The 24235-nt window shown below is 39.3% G+C and overlaps 1 protein-coding gene across 1 annotated transcript in view; it reads left to right on the top strand.

The window, feature by feature from the left end:
* Nucleotides 1-14046, top strand: part of LOC140232917 (membrane-bound transcription factor site-1 protease-like) — a 37807-nt gene extending 23761 nt beyond the window's left edge. The window contains exons 6-23 of the mRNA XM_072313028.1: nt 376-493; nt 1027-1247; nt 1715-1831; nt 2253-2320; nt 3133-3235; nt 3944-4095; nt 4545-4709; nt 5092-5188; nt 5769-5861; nt 6305-6442; nt 7432-7604; nt 8419-8534; nt 9000-9156; nt 9656-9780; nt 10332-10550; nt 11916-12044; nt 12852-12978; nt 13485-14046. Coding sequence (XP_072169129.1) covers nt 376-493; nt 1027-1247; nt 1715-1831; nt 2253-2320; nt 3133-3235; nt 3944-4095; nt 4545-4709; nt 5092-5188; nt 5769-5861; nt 6305-6442; nt 7432-7604; nt 8419-8534; nt 9000-9156; nt 9656-9780; nt 10332-10550; nt 11916-12044; nt 12852-12978; nt 13485-13839 — 2673 coding nt within the window. The 3' untranslated portion in view covers nt 13840-14046. The remainder of the gene's footprint in view (nt 1-375; nt 494-1026; nt 1248-1714; nt 1832-2252; nt 2321-3132; nt 3236-3943; nt 4096-4544; nt 4710-5091; nt 5189-5768; nt 5862-6304; nt 6443-7431; nt 7605-8418; nt 8535-8999; nt 9157-9655; nt 9781-10331; nt 10551-11915; nt 12045-12851; nt 12979-13484) is intronic.
* Nucleotides 14047-24235: the final 10189 nt, after the last annotated feature.

Below are 24235 nucleotides of genomic sequence, written 5' to 3'. Positions count from 1 at the left end.
TTACGAAATATTGAACCATTGCCTGGGCAGGGTAACATGCTATGGTATCTTTAACTCACTCTCTTGATGTGATTCATTATGTGAATGCGGTTATGGGAGAAAAAGTATTCATAGCACTTGGGTTAGGGTTAACTGCCATAAGACCCTATAGTACTAAGTTTGTGTACATTTCCATCATGCAGAATGGTAATTTTTGGCATTTTTTATGTACTGTTTTTAATCAGCATCCAGGATAACTGAAATTCCTTTGCACCAAAAGCATTAAACAATGCCATTAAGATATTGTGTTACAAGGTGTCTCTACCACACAGGCTAGGTTCAAAACAAGCCACAAGATGTTGTATTAAATGTGCATCCATGTTTTTTACCCTGCAGAATGGAAACTTCTGGCACTCAACCGGCCGCCACACAAGTCGACGTCTTCTCAGGGCCGTACCGAGGCAGATCACCAGCGCCTTGGAAGCAGATCTCTTGTGGGATATGGGCTTCTATGGTAAGGCTATGACTTCTACTTAACCCTTTAACAACTGAAGATTCTGTACAAAATAGCCTATGGTTCCCTGGAAGGTATAGCAATATCGTTGTCATTTCAACAATTTTCTAAATGATGTGAAATAGCTCACTGCACGTCTATTTTTGTCTATTATAATATATGTTTATTTGAAAGCCTATTAAGAGTTTTCCAAGAGACTGGTGTGTCACAGAAATAATTCTGACACACTTGTTGTTGACCTTTAACCTTCTTCAAATTACATAATTATATATTAAATATGAAAACTGTAAAAACCATTAAACTATTAAAAAGGGATGGGTGGTTTCGGGTGGCTTCGGGAGTAATAGGACGGGAGGTGTGGGGTGGTTCAGTTCAAATGGGTTAAATGAGCTACACTGTAAGAAGTACTAGGCCTTTTTATGTTGAGAAAGGTAATGTATAGTCAACACATTTGTATATGTCGTGCAATGGGCAGGCAACCTATTTTCATATGTCTTGCAACTGGCAGTCAACATATTTATATGCCCCTACAGGTGCCGAAGTGAAGGTGGCTGTATTTGATACGGGACTGAGCGAAAATCACCCGCACTTCAAGAAGATCAAAGAGCGGACAAACTGGACCAACGAGAAGACGCTGGACGATGGCCTGGGTCACGGCACGTTCGTGGCGGGGGTCATTGCCAGTCACAAGGAGTGCCTCGGCTTTGCCCCCGACGCCGATCTCTACATCTTCAGAGTGTTCACCAACAACCAGGTAAGACCAACTTGTCACTTGTCACCTATCCCTTAGTCTGGCTGACTGTTGAGGGGGGGGGGGGGGCACCACTGTAGATTTTAAAACCAGTTTCCTCCACTCCCCCCAGTTCCCAGCTTTTCGCAGTGTGCTGTTCCAGTCAGGGAACAGTACAAGTAAGGAGATGGAGAGGCTGACAGAGAAAGCGATTGGAAGACAAAATCAGAGGGTGGACTGGCTTTGACTGGAACAGCATGCTGCAAAGGCTGACTTACAAGTTTAGCTGTTTGTTAATGAGAGCTTGCGGTCAGGTATAGGGCAAACCTTTTGCTCTGAACTTACTCAAGAAAAGTTTGTAAAATATCTAAAGCTTATTAAAGCCACAAGACCACTCTGCACTCATATAGGCATGTAAAAGAAGAAGGTGATGAGATGGAAACTGCCTCAATTATTCTATTTTTTTCTGTGTTCTCTACATTTTTATTCAGGTTTCATATACGTCCTGGTTCTTGGATGCATTCAACTATGCAATTTTGAAGAAAATCAATGTTCTGAACCTGAGCATCGGTGGGCCTGACTTCATGGATCATCCATTTGTTGATAAGGTGAGTGTTGGGTCATTTCTCATGACAAACCTATAGAGAGACATCTTACAGTTTGTGTGTCTGAAATTGTATTTTCACAAATTGTTGAAACATATTCATTTTCAAGTACACACAGCATCTTGAAGAAGCTCCAAGAAGTTACAGTAAAAGAAGTCATCAATGATTGTATTTGGATGGAGCTTTTGTAAGAGGTTGAACTGTAACTATTTTGTTTGTTTGTTTTTTTTTTTTCAATGTACTGGTCCCATAAACACCAGCACCATTTTTTAGTGGAGCCATATGGCATGACGCTGCAGACAGATGGCTGCTAAATTAGGTTTGACTATACCATATTGTGTATAGGTGTTGTAACAATCCCTGCCTTGGGCCTGTTTCTACCCATCATCCAACAGTGATCATCTGATTTCGCTTTGAATTGCAGGTCTGGGAACTGACCGCCAACAAGGTCATCATGGTGTCTGCCATTGGCAATGATGGACCACTATATGGGTGAGCAGATCTTGATATTATTCCTCTTCTACACATACTCCTTTTCTGTGCGTGCATGTGTCTGAGGATTGATATGTACTGCTGAAGAATTAGCAGAGACACCAACTGCTACTTTTTTGCAGTACTCTGTACTTTTATTTGCCAATAATACAGCTTGATTCATGGAAATACTGTTTTTCCCCAGTTATGTCACTACACATGTCTATTGTTTGTTTGTTTGTTCGTTGTTGTTTTTTTAAACCAAAAATGTGTCTTTTCAACCCTGAGATTACAAGTTTGGCATCTCTGAAATAGATTTTTCAATCTTTTACTTGCAGTTTGTCAAGATTCTCTCACCTTCTGTACTGCTCACAGTAAGGGACTTCAGTGTCAGTGAAATTTCCAAAGTGGTTGAAGCAGTATCTGTCTACTCTTACATATGAATAGAGTGCATGGATAATTGATTTATCAGACTTGGGCAAAATATGGCTCTTGCAAGGTCAATTTAATGTTACATTACGAGAAGGAAAAAATAAATTGACAAAAGTCACTTTAGATTCCATTTAGTCAATGCTGATTATTATGTTTGCCTCAACATGGACAAAATTGTATGGCTTAATTATACAATGTATGAGGGGCATGGTGGGTAACAATGTGACCGTGGTATTTTTCGCTTCACTTTCGTTGGCTTGTTTTCTCTGTGATTTATTTCTGCATGTATATGTAGATTGGCAGTGCTCAATTAGCTTATAAGATAGTTTAGGCATGCTCTTCTAAATGAGAAAGGTGAAAAATATGAAGGTTTTCTGTACATGCATCTCTGTCTGTTGCAGAACCCTGAATAATCCGGCAGACCAGATGGATGTCATTGGAGTGGGTGGCATCAACTTTGAGGACTCCATCGCCAAGTTCTCATCCAGAGGAATGACGACCTGGGTATGTTTTCAAAGATACGATTAGAGTTTGGTCTATTTCAACATTTACGCGCGGTTATCTTTCTGTCTCTTTCTCATTCATTATCTCCCTATCATATTCCAGCTCCTTATGAATCAGTTTGGCCAAATGTGCTTTATACTTTTTTTTTTAATTTAAGTGAAAATTTTCTTTTAAGTATTAAGGCAGTATAGTTTATGTATTACTTTGAAGATGTTCCTTCTTAATGTGATTTGCAGTGTCGCCCTTGGCGTGCATAAATGTTGTAGGGGGAGCGTTGTGTGCCCTTCTTACTGTTACTTGTAGCAATGTTGACAGGACCCAGTGCTTTCATGTAGAGCAAACAAAATCTTTTTTTTTCCTTGTAGGAATGGGAAAAAAATGGATTATCCCCCCCCCCCCCAAGTTCCTGTGTTTTGAACATTTGTTTTTAATGTGTCATGTGAGTTTGATGAAATTTCCTGTTTTGCAGATTTTTTTTTTTTTCATTTTGGTGTGTGTGTGTGTGTGTGTGTGTGTGTGTGCAAAATTGCTTGTTGTGGTTGAGGGTTGGCAGCTCAACTAGTTGGAGCCATGTATACAGACATGGCTTTGTCTTTTTCATTTCATATCACAGCTCACATTGTGTCAGATGTGTGCAGTTGAATTCTTGGGTATGATGGTCAGCTTAAAATTCATTTTCAAAAATATATATATTATTTCATAATTCAGGAATTGCCTGGAGGCTATGGGAGGCTAAAGCCGGACATCGTGACCTACGGGTCGGCCGTCAGGGGGTCGGGTCTCAAGAACGGCTGCCGCACCCTGTCTGGCACCTCGGTAGCTTCTCCTGTAGTTGCAGGAGCCGTCACGTTGCTGGCGAGGTGAGTTGGTCTCGAGCTGTAGGCTCGGGGGTTATCAAGTGATTGTCTTGTATTTTCCTCTTTGACTAACTCCTAGATTTGATTAGTAATGATAGATCAGCAATAACAATCTTGCTTCATGTGAAGTATTTCGGCCACATTACTCCCCATCCCCCTCCCATTATTGGAATAAAACTCACACCTACCATGCGCTTACTCAAATTTTGCAGCCAAGTTAGCACTTTCCAGTTCACAGATAACTAAATCCAACCACATTCCTGCTTAACGTTTTATAGAATGGCTCGTAGATGTCAATGTTACTGTGGAAAATAATAATGCCTAGTGTGGAAAGTTATTGTCAAGATTAGAAAAGAGGGTCATTACTTCACTTTTCCCAACTCTAAATGTCAAAGCACAGTGTATTAAAGGGAAAAAGGTATGAATCCCAAGAAACTGTATGTTCATCCCAGTTCTGTCCAGGAACGCCAGTGGGTGTTGAACCCGGCCAGCATGAAGCAGGCCCTGATGGCTTCAGCCCGCAGACTTCCCGCTGCTAACATGTTTGAGCAGGGACACGGCAAACTGGATCTGATCAAGGCCTACCAGATTCTCAGCACTTACAAACCACAAGCAAGGTTAGTTTTAGCTTTGATGCACTAGTAAAAAAAAAATAAAAAAAGAGTGCTTGATGTTTCTGTATAGATATTGTTTACACAGTTTTGTCAGTTTAAAAAATCTTATTTTATCTTTGTCTTTTTGTCAGTGAAATGAATTTCAGTATGTGAAGTTGAGTATTTACAAAACTACAAATATCCATATGCACCATCTTGATTTTCAAACTGTAAATTTACCATGTGAAAGTACTATCCACTTATATCTAGGTTGTGTACATTGAGTGTTGATCCCAGTGAGAATAATCTTTTGCTATTCTCCAATCAGCTTCTCTTCGTAATGAGCAGAGGATGCATATTTCTTCATTTTGTGATTTTTGTCCTTTTTTTTAATTTTTTATTGCAGTTTCAGTCCCAGCTATGTGGATCTGACGGAGTGTCCGTATTTCTGGCCCTACTGCACACAGCCAATCTACCACGGAGGCATACCCGTGATAGTCAACGTAAGTTTGTAGACACGTCAATGTCGTCGTTGATAATCATTGCAAGCTCATGTTATGTTGTCAAAATTCATAGAAAAGGTCATAGAAAAGGTCATGGAAATGGTTGTTTGAAATCTATTCACTTTGTCATTCCCCAATATGTGAGCTGTCATAGAACAAATTGTAATCAAAATGTATTTTCTTTGTCATATGTTTTGGTAAACAACATAAACAGAGAATAAAAATAAACAACATAAACAGAGAGATAGAAGAATAGAAATGGACACATATCCTTTATTTTGGGATAAATGCAAACATGCATGTGTACATATTTAACATCATAAATTTGGATAGATTTGATAACTAAGCTCAAAGCTACTTGACCAATCTGTTTCCTTATTTGTTAAAAAAAAGGGGGGAAATATTTGTTCCTTCTTTAGTAATAATGATGTAACCAAGCTGGCATATAACAGCATTTTGAGATCTACTCCAAAGAGTTTATGGCTCAGTTTTAATTTGTGCTCATCTTTAATCTTGGTGTTGCCTCAATTTCTGTGGGAACCTTGTATTATAATTGTATGATGTGTGTGATTCTATGCAGGTGACCATACTGAATGGTATGGGAGTGACAGGAAAGATTGCGGAGAAACCAGTGTGGCAGCCTTTTGCACCCCAGCATGGCGCCCAGATTGAGGTAAGAAGTCAAGTCCAGTCTGATGACTGTCTCAATGTTAAACTCTAACAAGTTTTGTGACAAGTCTTTCATAAAGTCTATTATTGCTTGTGAGCAAAAAGAAGAAGCAAAATATTGCCAAAATTTTGGAAATAGTGATTTTCTGTGCAGATCAGTCTATGTGACCACCCAGTCCAGCTTAACTGAAGTGGTAATACAGTTCTGAAGATAATGTCTATGAAATATGAGACATTTGACAGTAAAAAAACTGTTGTTATACATAATTCAAGATGACTTTGCTATCATTCCCCCATCCCCCACTCCTCTGCCTTCCTCTTCTCCCAGAGTGAAAGTGTGCAAAACGCGAGCCTTTTATTACAGATTTGGAAGCCTCACTCCATCTAATACAATCCATTCTTATACGTATGTATCACTTTTTCGCTGCTCCATTTCTTTACGTCCAGGTTGCCATTTCCTACTCCTCTGTCCTCTGGCCGTGGTCTGGCTACATGGCAGTGTCCATCACTGCCGCTCCGTCTGCTGCATCATGGGAAGGCATCGCACAGGGTCAGATCATCTTGACCGTTGAGTCGCCACCGGAGGTCAGTGCATTGACAGTGTTCACTTGTCCAATCTCGTGTGTGATTAAAATATTATTTCTTGCTATTTGCATGTCTGGTAGAAATGGTTGAGTCCTAGACATTTTATCATTTTATTTCACATGCAGTAAATAAATGCTTTGTGTGAAGTGTGTGGATATGGTAAGACTGATTTGTGCAGTTTAAACAGTGGTAGAAATAGTTGAGTGTATATATTTTATCATTTTATTTCACTTGCGGTAAATAAATGATTTGTATAAAATGTTTGGATGTAGTTAGACTGTGATTTATGCGGTTTAAACAGTGATAGTCGGCCATGGAGGAAGAGCTGTATTAATGATGGTCTATGTAGACTCAGGATGTGGCTCTTTCTTCCCCCTTCATAACCCCATCCACAGCCACTGTGGTTTATTGTCTAAGAACCTCAAAATCTTAATTGTGAGGTCCCTGGTTCAAGTCCCCTGGCTACAGTGATCGTGCCCGAAGGCAAGGCACTTTGTCCCCATTGTCTAATCTTCGCAAGGGACTTGAAGCAGTTGATCATGTGATTGCTTGCACACAAAGTATATAATGCTTCCTGATTGACACGTAAAACACATCCAAGCACAAACACACTCTAAGTCTGGGCTGCCAATACTGCTAGATACCGGTAATCAACAAATTCTGGTATGATGCACAACACTAATTTAGTGTAGTTCATTGAATTGTTTCAGCTGCTATTCTCTTTAAGTAGAGTTTAATGTGCTGAAATACTTAAGGAAATCCGAGTCCCATGTGTCCATTGTATAGATTTGAATTATGTCTCGAGTATGTTGCCTCACCTTCTTTCGATTTATTGTGTGTATGCACCCAAGTCTGTTTTTATCAATTTTTCTGCGCATGCCTATATCTTTGAGAGTGCAGTGTTGTGAAATGAAAGGCCTTGTAACACTAAAGTAAATACATAGTTCATGTTCCTTCTGCTCATGTTTATGTATTTTGTATCTGCACAGAATGGAGAAGAGTCTCCAAGACGGAGCACACTGAAGCTCCCCATCCGAGTCAAGGTCATTCCCACCCCAGCCCGCAGCCAGCGCATCCTTTGGGACCAGTACCACAACCTGCGCTACCCGCCGGGCTACTTCCCCAGGGACAACCTCAGGATGAAGAATGACCCTTTGGACTGGTAAGGGTCCCATCTACGGCATTCATACACAATGAACTAGTGACTTTGTGTTGATGCTGCCGTAAACACTCGCCCTTGTCCTGCATAGACCTTGTTAACATCCCTGCTTTATTATTTTGTTTTTCACCACCTTTTCTTCACCTTTTATAAGAGGAGGTGCATGAAAAATTGAAAATCTCTACCTTTACAGATGAATATAATTCATGGAGAAATTTGTCCCACTAATTATATGAGGAGATTAGAACATATTGACTTTTGTGATAAAATTTACAAATACTTTTTATTTATAAATGTTATATAAGTTATGACAATTTTACATATCATCAAGTCATGTCATATCATAGACTGTTCCAACTGAAATATGACAAATTGATGAAATTTATGACCAGATGTGACAAATTAGATATTAAAGAAATTATATGTCAAATATCAGCACGAGATGCATCTTGGTTATGTGACCATGATTTCTCATTTATTATACTTGTAAATGTTTAGCTAAAAATGATTTTTTTTTTTTTGAAACCACATCTTCACATCTTTTGTCTGCAAAAGTGATGTCTGTCATGCTTTGTTACTTCGTCGGCTGAGAATGATAAGAGCGTTAAGTTGCCACAAAACCCATAGTATTCAAGACCACTTAACGCCCTTCTCATTCTCAACTGATGACTTAACCTTCAAGACAAAGGATATTGCGTGTATCAGAGAAACTAGAGAAATCATATTTCTCATTTTTGTTTTCACTAATATTTCCAGATATTAGGCTACCTTGCTTACTAAGTCTCGTTATTGTGAACTTGTCAATATCTTCCCACAGGAATGGCGACCACATCCACACTAACTTCAAAGACATGTATGAGCGTCTGAGGGCGGCTGGTTTCTACGTCGAAGTTCTGGGTGCTCCATTCACATGTTTTGATGCTAAGCAGTATGGTAAGCCTTTGTAGAATCTGGATTCCATATTGTGCAGTGAGCCTGAAGGATGTAAATGTGAGAAATGGAGTTTACCTCACAATTAAAATCACTAACATGCTGATGCAACAATTTCACATTATTCTATGTTATTTCCTAATTTTATGTGTTTTTAATGATTGTGCGAGCACCTCAAACACCTCACCACTGCCATAGCAGTTAAAGGCTTTGGCAGTAACTGATCTTAATTACAAATGCACATACATCCATGCTACAGGACTAACAAACGTGAAGAAAACTTCAAATAACAGTGTCCCTGCCTTGAAAACAAAGATGCACAAAAGTAATATTGCATACAAGATGAAAAAAAAAATTGGTGCACTTCTGTTTTTGTGCTGGTTTTATGTTGCCCAAATGTGTGAAAATATAAATTTTTTGCAATATTAGAAATGTCTTCTTAAAGAAAAAAAATCTTGTATCTTCCAGGAACCCTCCTGGTGGTGGACCCAGAGGAGGAATTCTTTCCTGAGGAGATCAGCAAGTTGAAGCGGGACATCGACAACGGCCTCTCCGTCATGATCTTTGCCGACTGGTACAACACTACTGTCATGAAGAAAGTCAAGTTCTACGACGAAAACACGAGGTAGGTGTGGGCAATTTGCACTCTTGCTGTGCAGTGCTCAAACATGGCCATACTTATGTACTCAAATATTATTTGTCTAACTGTGACGAAGTGCTCACAATGTGAATGAACTTCAGTTTTTGTGTACAAGGTCTTTTGGAAAAAAAAAAAATACTTCCCTCGATATGTTACTGCAAAAGTGGATATTTTCATGCAAGTAATTTTTCACACTCTGTGGAGTTAGATCAATTTTGTGTGTTATTAATGCCGCAGTATCAAGACATTCTATAGTGATATGTATGACAAGCAAAATTATTTGTTTTCTTTTAATTTCATGCTAGTTTCTGATTACGCGAAATGTGCGAAAATTTCCACATTGTGAAAGTTTCCACTTTTGCGGTATATGGTTGTGGTCTTACAGTCATGGAGAAAAATGCAATAGTGATTTTTAGGAGAATATGATTTAAGCTTTTGCCGATCTTTTAGTATGACATTCAGTACCTTGCCCTCCCCTATGCAGACAATGGTGGATGCCAGACACTGGAGGCAGCAACATACCAGCCCTCAATGAAGTCCTCGCCCCATGGGGGATGGCATTTGGTGATGGGGTGTATGAAGGAGAGTTCTCAATCGGAGGAAGAAAGAGTAAGTTTAGGCTAAGCTTAGCCTACGACCTATTGAAATTCAACATATAGAACTACAGCTGTACATGTATGTTGAGGCAACCATGAAGCCGTATGATAAATTCTATAACAGAAATAGAATACTTCTGTTTTCTCTACAGTACCAAGTGTTCATAAGGTGTACATAGTACCAAGTGTTCTTTTCTAGGTTGCTTCTCAGAATTAGTAGTTCCTGCAGTCTTATACATGTCTTTCTTGATATTCAGTTAGCCCATTTAATAGAATAGATCATGTCCTGATAAAGTCTTTATCTTATGCAATATTCACGGCAGAGATTCCATGAAAATGATGTGATTATCAATTAAATAGCTTTACAGTGCTTATTTGCAAAACAGTTGATTACACCTACAACTCTCTGCCATTTCCCAACACGCACACACAGGTGGGCACAGTCACAAACTAACATTACATCGGCTACAACGTGAGTGTCCCTTTATGGTCCCTTGTATAGAAGTGAAAAGGCAAAATTGTGGATGTAAATTCATTCCTTTGGGTTAATTGTGAATGCTGCAGGTCAGTACACGTCGGGCAGCAGCATCGTCAAGTTCCCCACCGAGGGCGGGCTCCTGATCCAGGCCTCGCTGAAGGACCAGGGCTACGAGGTGCTCAAGGGGGAGACCAAGACCGCCTCGGACGTCCCCATCCTGGGCATGTTCCAGCACAGCAAGAGTGCGGGCCGCATTGTCCTCTTCGGCGACTCAAACTGCCTGGACACCAGCCACATGCAGACAGGTCAGTTGAGTTCCACCACTATGCCTAGTGAATGGATGTGTTGCTTAGCAACCAAGAGGGGATGTCTTCAACAGACACTTCTGTAGCAGTTTCTTCAATGCCATCATTACAGAATATCATGACTTTTAAGGTGTACCAATACCCTGAGTATCATGTTTGCAATGTTTGTTGAATATACGTGAGACATGCCCTCTTTAAAATGTTATAATTTTTTGTCACTCCGACATTTTTTTATTAGGATCAAATGTAAATTTTGAAGAGTGTCCAAAAACAAAATTGATGTGGAATAGACGAGTTGATCCTGATTCTTTCAATCAAAAGATCGCTATTTTGATTGATATTTTTTTTTCCAAATACATCTTGAATGATTGTGATATGCAATGCATGTGCATGATCAGCTAACCGATCGACATGGAATCTTGATATCATTCGTAAAAATGTACGCGTATACAGCTGTAGTTGGAATATGCACACATCAGTACCGCACTTACAGAGCAGAACTTAAACGTGTGGAGCACAAGTGCCAAATTGTTATAGAGATAAGATCTGATTTATCGAAATATGTATACTTTCAGGGCTATCACAGGTAAATTATGGCTGTTTTTTGTGTATTCTAGCTGTACACAAATTTGATTTCGAGGTATCGGTACACTAAGACTTCATGTTGTGCAGATGCTGACGTGAGATGTGTGTGAGGCTTTTGTTCTCAGCATTTGCGTTTTTGATGCATGGTAAATTTTCAAAGTGCATGGGCTGAGACTCAATCTCAAGTCTTTTCACAGTAGCCTGATTCAGTGAAAGACATCATGTGAATGTCAAAATAGTAGTGCTCTGATGTAAATTGAAACATTTTTTTTTGTTGTTGCAAATGGCAATGATTAGGTTGCATTGAAGTCTACGAGTGACTTAGAGAAACTGCCTTAAAAAAGATGGTCAGACCTGCTTTTATTATTCTGCTACAAACATGATAGAGAGCATTGTAAACCACCCATGATAGCAGTGTTTAGACAAGAAATGCTGGACAAAATATTCATAGTCAAAAAGCCGCCATTAATACTTTTCAAAAACACAAAATAATGAATACTCTCACATGCTTTTAGTTGTGTTCCGTTGGTGTCAGGATATGTAGTGTGGAGCAAATCTCTCGATTTGATTGGCTTCTATTAGTCCATGTGATCCTGACTGTGTCAGCCACTTTGTCCAGTTCTATATTGAAACTGGACAATGCGCCACAAGAAGTGATTGTGCACGGCTCCTAGAAATGGAAGAAAAGAGGTGTGCAGCTGAAGTTGTTGGTTTTCCATCGTGATTCCTGTCTCACTTGAAATTCTCTTCTTTGTGACACACTTCCATCCCCACCCCCAGACTGCTACTGGTTACTGGAAACACTCCTTCAGTACACCGCCTACAGCAACCTCTCCCCCATGTTCTCTGAACATGAAAGCATAGCTACCTCACTTCCACCGGTGGATTCCTTGCCGACGCGAATGGAAGGTAAGCAGGCAGATATTTCCACACAAGTCTGTTTCTGGTGGCTATTCAATAGCCATATTATGTGCAGTTTGCCTAATGTAGAATTGTGTCATTGATTTGCCATTAGATTGAAATAGATTTCAGTGAGATCCTGCCGACTAGAGCCACATACACATTGTGTCAGTGCTTTCGAAGGGGATACTGCACATTTTTTTTTTTTTGCAGTAAATACCGATGGTGTTAACTCAAGTGCCGATCTTAATGTAGAGATTTATTTTGAACTGAATATATTTTCCTTTTTCCTGTGATCTCAGACAGGGTTTATTTCTTTCCATGCCATCCACCATGTCACACTACTTTTGACAGTACGATACACCCCACTCTCCTATGCATACATGTACCAGGGTACATCTCCATGTCGTATCAGTACTTTAAATAGGCCATTGTTAATTCTCATATCCTCAAATTTTCCTAGAGAGAATTGAGCATTGTTCTGAGATTTGCACAAGGAAAAGGAAACAATCACAAATTTTGTACTGTACATCACACATGTTGATCTTGAAGAGAACTGATTGGGGGGGGGGGGGTTCCAATAAAAAATAGACCAGTTGAACAAGAAAAGAGGTCCTACAGTCAATTTTCAACTGCCCAGAGAAGGCATTTAAAAGTGTACCTCTCTTTAAATGTATCATCCCGCTTTGTCCCTTGCAATTTAATTCTTGGTGAGGAAAGGACAAATTAGACATGATTAAACCATTCGCAGTTTTTCCTGTGATGTACAATACTAGGAGCACAAGTCAATCATTACTGTCTCGTCTTGCTTTGCAGGCAACCACCTCCACCGCTACTCCAAGGTGCTGGAGGCCCATCTTGGGGAACCAAAGCCCCGCCCACTCCCCGCCTGCCCCCAGCTGGCCTGGGCCATTGGAGAATCACTCAACTTCTCTGCGCCGAGGTTAGTTAACATGTCGTGGCTGGTCACAAGGATACACTCTGTTATTGATATTCAGATGTACCCATTTCCATCATGTTCACATCCATTATTTACAATGAACCTGTTTGTTTAGTGTGTGGGTGTATTTATAATTTACATTTTATGGAGTAGTTGATAGTCCTGTGTACTAAAAAGGTCATCCTGTGTGCATGTGATTGATGTGTCCTGAAAACTGTTCATGAAAGCAAGTGAAATTCTATGAAGACCCATCAGTGCCTCAGCTTTCAACTTTCCTCAGCAAGGAATACTTTCGAGCACTGTCATAACCGCTTCCCCCCCCCCCCACCAGATTAGAGCAATGAATTAAGTGAAGCACTCAATTCCATTGCTCTAAAATGAAATTGAAATTGGATGGAAATATACATAGTTTCTTTCTCAATACACACACAAAAAAGGGGTTTTTTTCCTGAATTTTTGCCAAGTCTGCAATGATGTTAACAGCATCCGTTTTTTATTGTTCTCTGCAGTAATCTCTACAAGCATCAGAAGCTGCTGTCAGTACCGGAAGCTCTCTTCCTTCCCGTCGTCCAAAACCGCCCCAACGGGCTACCGGCGGCCCGGGACATCCGCGAAGACGCTGCCCTCCCTGGGCCGGGAGGGGTCAATCCGGCCCTCTCCGCCTCTGCCCTCGACCAGCTCGGCACTGTCCCCCTCTTTGGCGTCCTGGGCGTGGTGCTGGTCCTCGCCTTCTTCGCCTACCAGGTTCACCAGAGGAGGACGAGACCGCGGCGGCGGAAGCACCACCACCGTTTAAAGAGGGTGTACCACTCAGCCTCGTCGACGCTATCGTCCCACTTCCACAGCAAGGTGCCAGCTGTGTGAGCGTGGTGAACGTGGTCACGGCACCCACAGACTCTTTGAAATCCATGACAGCGAAAGGATGAATGGATGTCTTCGATGTGTCTCCCCAACCGAGATGGAAGCGGGCCTCCAGTTTTTGGAAACTGAGGCCCTCTGCTATTCAGAGTGATTTTAATCTTCAAGGTGTAATAGTCTGGAATGGAATAAAGTCTGTTAGTCTGCTCAAGCTCAGTTCATAACTTGAAAATAGGACTGATCTCTACAAATCATAATTTGCTGTTGTTTGTTTTCTCTTCTTTCTTTCCGTTAACAAAGATGCTTCTGTGAGGAATGGTACCTGAGCATCAATGTTTTGAATCCAGTGGACAAGAAATTGCTTTGCAGATCTGAATTCATTCACATAGATGAGGTCATGTTTCTTACCAGGACTGTAATTTTGTCAAAAACCAGAAATATTTGTGACATGAAATTTTGCAAACTTGAGCCAACAGCGTCTTTTGCGGCACAAAGTTTTTACAAATTGCCACTTGCATTCAATGGTGATTGTGTAGGTGGAACCTTTTGCATGCATTTTACTTTAAATGAGCGAATGTTTGCTCCTCTTGGAATTCATGAAAGTTTCATGCACATATAAAGTTCTGGTTTTATAGTACCTCCTTGGAATTCCTCTTAGATTCTGTCAAATCTACAGTATGATTGCGCTTTCAAAGTTCACTCACCGACCTTTTTACTCTTCAGGGAACATTCCACGTAGTGTTTTTCTGTCACTGTTAAAGGAGACTTCCTGATGATATTCAAATTTTTACATTTGAACAACTAAAAATTAGTCATACTGAGGACAGAGTTTCAGAAATTATGATAACTGGGATGAAGAATGGAATACTTTCGAAATTTATAACAAATTGTAGTGAACAAGGATGATGACATAGCAGGGTCACCTTAACCCTAAAAGGGCCGGGGGGGCGGAATCCGCCCCCCCCCCCCCGACGTTTCGCGCTATAATTCTGTAACGCGAGAAGGCCTCATCGCGAGGCTTCTTGACTTTCTTCGTTCAAGTCTCGCGCAACTTTTGAGACCAAATTTGCAACGTCCGCGCATACTTTTGCGAAGCCACGCCCATTTTTGTAATGGAATGTCACTCCAAAACGGGCACAATTTTGTGATTTTGTGTACATTTCCTATGGAAAACAGTGCTCTGTCATGAAAGGCATAAAAACCTGATTATTTTTACAATTAATCACTTTCATTGATTAATTTTGTGCTAATTATGGTAGAAAAGTGGTCAGTGACAATTTCCAATGAAAAAACAAAGAAAAAACAAAAGTTGAAAAACAAAGAAATACATAAGAAATTCTGAAAACAATAAAATACATAAGAATTGAAATGAGTTTTGGAAGTTTTTGTGATGTACAATTGTTGAATATGCTAAAACAGATTTACAGATCAAAAATTAGACTCTCAATGCTTTTAATTATGCTAAAATATCACCTTGAGCTTAATTTGCATAATTAATTAATTAAAATTAGAAATTGATTGTTTCAAAAAATCTTATAACACAATCTTGTAGATTATGACGCGGGTCTCACGCATGCAAAATTTCATCGCGATCGCACCACCGATGGCCGAGATCTCAGGGGGGGGCGGAATCCGCCCCCCCGGTCTGAGCATAGCCAAAAAAGCCCGGCCCCTTTAGGGTTAAGAATGCGTGAGTAGGGGCTCAAGGAAGCAGAACAAAAGAAGAAGGCATGCATACAGCAGGCGGTATTGTAATGGAATTACACTGCTACATTTCTTAAATATGTGAGCCTCTTATGTCATCATCCTTGTTCAGTGTAATTTGTTGAAGGTTTTTCAAAGTATTGTTTCTCTGCTCAAGAACTACAAAAAATTCCACAAATCTATACATGAAGCTGTTGATTTATGTACTACATGATGTGAAAGTATGAAAATCATCTGGAATGCTCCTTTATGTCCGTTCTGATGTGAGGTTTTGAATGATGAAGTGAGGGACAGTTGTGTCTAGCTGCATTAGCAAATGTCTGTTTTTATCCTCTCACTCCGTCTCTCATATTTTATTCTTGTGAAATTCTCTTGGTGCCAGATTGCTATGAGAGGAATGAGAGGACCTTCAGGAATTTTACATGAAAGGAATTTCATTCATTTCGATAAATCATTCCAGAATGGGGAGCTCATTTAGGCATGGACAAAGCAAAGTAGTAGTGAATTGTGAGGTCAATTAGGGAGAATAATCTTATTTTCCATACCAGAAATGATACTTTGGAACTTAAAGTTTGAGGGTGCGTTTGAGCACTCTCCAGAAGCGTACCGTACTGTACCGTACCTGTGCCAGAGGACCACTCCCAACGCTTGCAACGTGTAATTTACCATACCGTACCTAACCGTGCCAAAGGTGGACCACTAGAGGACCACTTCTTGTGTTCCTAAAGGTACTGTACCGCCCTACAGAGCACTTAAACGCAAAGTGGTCCAAAAGCATACTGCACCAGAAATTGCATTGAGAATGACATGAGAAGAATGCATGTAATACACACAATGTCATAATGCAAAGAGTTGATTCCCTGTATGTAGTGTAAATGCACTAGGTGCATGACCCTGTTGCTGCAAAAGGTATGACTCCTCTCACTCAAGTTCAAACATACCGGTAACTCATGAAGTACGCTGTCTCCACAGAGCACTTGAACACTCCCAGTCTGGCACGGTATGGTATGGTGTGGTATGGTATGGTACGGTTGGGCTTGATACAGTTCAGTTTGCTGTTGTTACGGTATGGTTTGATTGGATACAGTTAAGTTCGCTGTTGAGAGCTTAATCGCAGCCATAGTGTTTGATATCCATTCATCCTTTCTGATAATTTTTATGTGTCTGTAAATAGAGAAACAGCTACAGGGATTATGGCAATTATAATCAGCGTTGTTTTGTACATAACACTTGAACTCGCAACACCTTATCTACATCAGTTGCTAATTGAATGTCTTAATATATATGTTGCTACGAGTTGTATGTTGCTACCAGACATGGACTGAATCGACCACCTCTGAGGCTGTCTCAGAATTTTACCAAGAGAACTTGCATGTCATTTTATACAAGACAGTGAAATTTTGTGTCTGTTTCATTTTAAATTGCATTAATTTTATTATGTCCGTCAATAATGTGTATGAACAACTTCAGTTGAACTTCTGTTTGCCAGTCGGCATTATAAAAGATTTTATTTCTAATGGAATAAGGAATTAACGAAAAACGAAGTGAGAAGAATGAGGTGGATACACAAGTTCTATTTTCATACATTCAGATTTTGCATTCAAAAGCTCGTATTAGGAGAGTAACTTAAGATGTGTCAACTCTGAGCTCTATGGCATTTTGTATAATGAGCATGGAAACAGGAATTGCTCGCTGTGTGAAACGAATGCACAGAAACACAGATGGCTATATATTTATACACAATATGACAAAGTTTTATGTTGTCACTGTACTTGGCCCAGCTGGCAATCGTACAATTCCTGCTCTATGCCTTGATATTTCTGAGAGATGTATGTGCATGCCTCTGACATGCATTCTTTGCTTCTTTCTATGGAAATCTAATTCCTACTTTGTGCATGAAGTACTTACAGTTTTACACTGCTATACTGGTGACTTGAGAGATATACATTGTATGACAACACTTAAAATGCTTAATATTTGAAGTATACACACAAGTTTTTCCTTGTTTTTATTTGTTTTGGCGGGGGTAGGTGGAAGTGGAAATGGGCATGGTAGTAGTTGCCCTCAACTTAAAATCATTGTGGATAGGGGGAATGATGTCTTTGACTGGGAAAAAAAAAAAGTACAACTCGTGAGTAGAATAACTATTTGTATCATTGGGTCGGGAAATGAAACACCATGGTCTGAATTGACGAAGGTGGTACAAATAAAACCATGGTTTAAATCATGGACAAAAACCTTGGAGCGCCATGTGTCGCACGGAATATTTCGTTACGAAATTGGTCATTTCGTCGACAAAATGACCGTTTCGTTAACGAAATTATCATTTCATTGACGAAACGTTCATTTAGTTACAAAATGTTGTCATTTCGTTACAAAATAATCATTTCTTTGATGAAATGACTGATTTCGTAACGAAACATTCCATGCGACACTTGGCGCTCCATGGTTTTTGTCCATGGTTTAAACCATGATTTTATTTGTACCACCTTCGTGAATTTGGGCCAATGAGACATGCTGTACGTGCCGGAAAGGTCAAGATAACGACATGGATTTTTAGGGCCCAAATGTCAGTAGACAAGTCTTTCCCCCTGATGGTTAACAGTGGCAAGAGAGGGCCATGTTTGTCTCATGGGTGGTACCAGAGGGTATTGTTTTTTTCCTAAGATTCTTTTAAGCTAGCTGTTTATCTTTTGAGAACATTTATGAGACTTTACCTTTGGAAAGTATTCAGGGCAGAAGGCCCATTTAGTCAGTTTCTCTCAAACTCATTTTTTTATGCCTCCGCCACGAAGTGGTGCCGGAGGCATTATGTTTTCGGGTTGTCCGTCCGTCCGTACGTACGTCCGTACGTCCGTACGTCCGTACGTCTGTACGTCCGTACGTCCGTCCGCTTTCGTTTATGCGATAACTTGAGTAATATTTACTGGAATTTTACCAAACTTGGTCCAAGTATGAAGTATGATGGGGCAACGATTTGATAAGATTTGGGGTGAAATCGGCTAAAGGTCAAAGGTCAAAGGTCAAGGTCAAATCATGAAATTGTATCCGTTTACGCGATAACTCAAGACTGTATGGAGCAAATTTCACCAAACTTTGTTTGAGGATGATGTATGATGGGACAATTACTTGATTAGTTTTTCAGTGAAATCGGACAGAGGTCAAAGGTCAAAGATCAAGGTCAAATCCTAAAATTTATCTGTTTATGTGATAACTCAAAACTGGATGAAGCAGCTTTCACCAAACTTGGTCCAAGGATGATGTATGATGGGACAATTAGTTGAGTAGATTCTAGTGACATTGACAAGAGGTCAAAGGTCAAAAGGTCAAGGTCAAATGCTAAAAATGTTGCTATTTCCCCCATATCTATGCAATGCCCGCAGTTATTTTCTTGAAACTTAGTGTAGACATGTACTACTGCGTAAGGATTCTCCAGAGAGAGTTTCATGTCATAAGGTCAAAGGTCAAAAGGTCAAAGGTTAGGTGAAAATGTTGCAATATCACTTTTCTCGCAAATGGTTCAATGTATCTTCATGGAACATGGTACATATGCATGTACTGACTGGCAGGGATTATCTAGGGAATTTAGGGGTCATGGGTCAATAGTCAGGGGTTCAAAGGTCAAGGTCAACTCCTCAAAATGTTACTACTGTATTTCCCTCATACATGTATACTAGTATATGCAATGATTGCATTATTAGTTTTAAAAGTGTTTAATATATGTACATGTATTACTTGATGGAGATTCTCTTGGAAATTTCCAGTCAGAAGGTCAAAGGTCAAAGGTTAAGGGTCAAAGGTCAGGTTTAAATGAAAAAAAAAAATATTTTGTACTGTAATTACACTCTTTCTTCATACCTTGAAAATTATACTCAATGCATAAACTTATAATAAGGTCGGTCAGAAGTCAAGTAAAAATTTTCAATTCCCCAAATATGTGTACCTGCACTCTTTAATAGACAATTATAGCAAACCCAGTTCGTGGAAAGTGAACATTCAAGATATTTCTGACAAACCTGTTATTTCGATATTTTGCCAGTTATGTGAAACTGTCATCACACATTGTCAAGACATTGTACTATACACCTATTGGGAGAATCATGCATTATGGCGGAGGCATCAGTCGCCGTAGCGACATTTCTAGTTTTTTTTAATCACTTAATCTATACAGGGCTCTGAAAACATTTAAGCCATGAGTGCACATCACCACAGTACTACTACAATGGGCTGTAGGAGTGTAATTTCACAGTTGCTGTATTGAAATTAAATCATAAGATACAGGTAGCGTGTGAACAGAAATGTGCAAAACTTTTAAAAAGATGTAGCCACCCTGATTGTAACAGCTTGAACATTGACATCTCGTGGATTTTTCCCTCTTCTTTTTTATTTTCTTTTTGAACATAAAGGATACAGTATTGGACAAGGCTCAATGTCAGGTGTTAAAAGTTTTGACAGAGAAGACAGTTTAAACAATTGAACAAGCTCATTATGTGATGAAGACAGCTAATGTAAAAAAAAAAAGAAGAACATAAACGGGTATCTTATATTCTGTCAGCAGTAATAACTATGGTTCATCAGATGCATTATGTGCAGAAAGAAGTGAGGTACATTCACTTTCCTATCTTCATTGTGAACAATACATCAAGGCTGTATTTAGGCTGGCTAAAGACAAAATTGACACTGAGAGTCAGAAAAAAAAAATCAATAGATTTTGCATCTTAAATTTCCAAATGACCATAGTTAATTTCAGCTTCTTAATCTTTCAGTTTGTTTGTTTATTTTTTTCCAGTATGTTCTGGGCAAGTTTATGTGTGCCTTTGTTGTATGTTATGTTTATAGAATGTCATTGCCAAAAAAGTACTCGTTTTGATTTCTTCATCGTTAAGGTAACATTATGGTGAGGTGTAATATTAAAAAAAAAGTAGTATGTTTACTAATTTTGGTGGTTAACTTAATGTTTGTTTTGTATAAATGTTTTCAAATTGATTTTGCTATTTTTTTTTTTAAATTTGGGATATTGGAAGTATATTTGTAATGTGAATCGATTTTTATTGTTTATGAACATATATCTATTGATACAGAGATATGACCAGGTTCTGTTCATCTAGCTCTTGACTAAAGCAGATTGTGGTCAGAAGGAAAAGTCATTTTGAAATGCATAGATACACTCTGTAACCAGTTTTGTCAGTGAAAGTGACATCTGATCATTATGTTGCTTCAAATACTTGTGGAATTGTAGAATACCCAATGTCAAGCAACCAGTTTTGAGCAGGGAATATCTCATGTTGTTCATCGGGTCCTGCAAAATGTTTCTCCTGGTTGAAACGGACCTTTAGCGCTCAGTATTGATGTACAATACATGTACCTTATTTTCATTCAACACATGGTGCACAGGCTCTGCACCAGAGCAAGAATGAATTATATTTTTTTGACAAGATCACTCATACTAGTAATCCATATTTCACAGGGGAAATTCTGAATTGTAGAAAAAGCAACTTCTATCTTGCTGGAAAGACCACATGTCGCAACACAGGGACTACCAGAATATTTTGCCTGTTCTTTTTATTTTTTTAACATTTTCACGAGACATGTTGTGACCAATAATTCCCAATCCATTTCTGTGAAGAGGAAGAAACACTTACTCTCTACAAAAAATGTGTTGACTGTAGAAGCATGGTAATATTTCAATCAGAGAAATCGGTGAAAGATGCGGCCAGCCTCAGTCGCTGGCAACATATCACAGGGGCTGTTGGTTCTCAGTCTGATGTTTCCATTGACACTTAGCCCCACCCCTGCATTTGTAGCTACATTTGTGTCGGTCAATCGTCGTCATTTCAAACTCCCCCAAGCTTAAACCTTGATGTTTTTTCTTTGTGATTTATGCATCACAAGTGATGCGTGTACAGTGTACAGACTTAGGTACAATTTTCAATAATATTGTCGAAGACAGAAAGCGATGCGAGTCTTTAGTTTCTTTCTTCAGCAGTCTATCCTGTGCTTCTTCATTGATCTATGTGGATGTGCGTCATTTCAAGCTCATATTGTCATGTACATGCTCATGTTCAATCATACTTGTACACATAAGCCATCAGTGCTGAGGCATGGTGCTGTACACCAGCCACACTTCCACTGTGTTTGTGTGTATGTGTGCGTGTGCGTGTATATGTTTGTACAGAGATATTGTGTCATTCAATTGGTGTATTCTGGTCATCAAAGTGATGATGTATGGCTGTAAGGGGATATCAGCTGTACATTTTGTATCTTCATGCATATTTGCACTGAATGCACTTGAATGAGCCAGTTGAGTTCACAGTTGGCACTACATGTATTTAATTCTGCAGTGGCCTCTGGAACCACAGACTTTACAAAACGGAATAATCTGTTAGAAGAGCAGTTGAAAGCAGTCGAGCAGAAATTGGTAATTTATATACATACAAGTGCCGCAAGAGTGACTTTTGTGTATGTGGTTGAAAAGAATACACATTCACCTGTACATTCCAATACCGGTATGCACCTGGTTCATGCATGAATACACATTCACCTGTACATTTCAATATGCACCTGGTTCATTGATGAATGCACATTCACCTGTACATTCCAATATGCACCTGGTTCATTCATGAATGCACATTCACCTGTACATTCCAATAGTCTATGCACCCAGTTCATTCACGAATACACATTCACCTGTACATTCCAATATACACCTGGTTCATGCATGAATACACATTCACCTGTACATTCCAATATGCACCTGGTTCATTCATGAATGCACATTCACCTGTACATTCCAATATGCACCTGGTTCATTCATGAATGCACATTCACCTGTACATTTCAATATGCACCTGGTTCATTGATGAATACACATTCACCTGTACATTCCAATATACACCTGGTTCATGCATGAATACACATTCACCTGTACATTTCAATATACACCTGGTTCATGCATGAATACACATTCACCTGTACATTTCAATATGCACCTGGTTCATTGATGAATACACATTCACCTGTACATTCCAATATACACCTGGTTCATGCATGAATACACATTCACCTGTACATTCCAATATACACCTGGTTCATGCATGAATACACATTCACCTGTACATTTCAATATGCACCTGGTTCATTGATGAATGCACTTTCACCTGTACATTCCAATATACACCTGGTTCATGCATGAATACACATTCACCTGTACATTCCAATATGCACCTGGTTCATTCACGAATGCACATTCACCTGTACATTCCAATATACACCTGCTTCATTCATGAATACACATTGACCTGTACATTCCAATATGCACCTGGTTCATTCATGATTATATAACACCTAGATAGATCCTTGTCATTTGATTGGCTGTTTGCTATTGATCATTTGTCCCATTTTGCTATTACATCATCATTGGTGCACTCTTGGAGCCATACGATTTGCTCCATTACACGCATTTCGAGAGCCCGGCACACCATGCATGGAAAACGCTTGCGTTTGCAGTGTGTATGCTAGCGTAAAGCGTTCAGTGAGTACTATCTCAATCTCAGATCCCGCACATCTCTTCTTTGTAAATTCATAAAACAGCAAATGACAAAGATCTATTTTAGGCATTATATAAAACAAATAATAAATGTTTTTCATTTATGCAATGGTCAGAATATTTCCTCAGTGAAAGATGAAATGATTGATCCATTCAACTCAGCTGCACCTTGTTGAATGGATCATTTCATCTTTCACCTCATGAAATATTCTGTCCATTGCACTATAAACATTCATTATTTGTATAATATTCATAACATACCGTATGTCGCTGCTGTTTACTTAATCAACATTAGCCACACTATACTAAGGCACAGTATAGCACAGCACATACATTGATACAGAAAATGGCCAGAAAACAAATAGTAAATTGATGTATTACACATTCATGATGACATATGCTTGACACAATATCTGTCATTGTGATACCATATTTATTAGAAATGATTTCATGATCCTGAGCATCATGTGCAGGCTGAACTACAAATAGAGATCCTGGAATATTCAACTGCAGACAACAAACAGCAAGATTTAAAAAATCATAGCCTATGCACAACTCTGTTCTCGTATGAACATCTTCACACAGATATACATGTTCATGGCATATTATGTGGAGAACAGAAGTACTTTGTAATGGAAGACACTGAAAGCACTGAATCAAATTGTTATTTTACAATAAAAAACAGACTTCATTTATATATTATCATTCTTCAATGTGGGTTGTGTGTTCCTGGCCTGTCTCCGCTCTATAACAGAGCCTGTCAAGTACTGCATACGCCGAATATTTCACGAGGTTTTTATTTCTGTGAATTTTGTGAGTCGGGTGCTATTTGCGAAATTAGAGACACGCGAAAATATTGACTCTGATCCCGATGCCAACGTGACATACGCATGTACACTTCTCCTTCAGTACAGGACTCCACAATCGCAAATTTAACCACTCACGAAATTGTTAGGAATTTCCGATTCCCGAAAATGTAGACTCGCGAAATATATGGCATATACAGTATGTGCCGTACTAACTATAATTATACACTAATTTGTCACCCATCATTGCAGCTTAATATACTGCATTGTCATGTGTGTTGATAGTCAGAGTGAGAATATCTCAACTGGCACTGTCAAAGTGCACAATAATACCTGAAAAAATCCT

This window comes from Diadema setosum, chromosome 9 (genome assembly GCF_964275005.1).
Source record: "Diadema setosum chromosome 9, eeDiaSeto1, whole genome shotgun sequence".
Taxonomy (NCBI): domain Eukaryota; kingdom Metazoa; phylum Echinodermata; class Echinoidea; order Diadematoida; family Diadematidae; genus Diadema; species Diadema setosum.
Note: the sequence above shows the minus strand (reverse complement) of the source record. Positions and strands in the feature narration are given on the sequence as shown.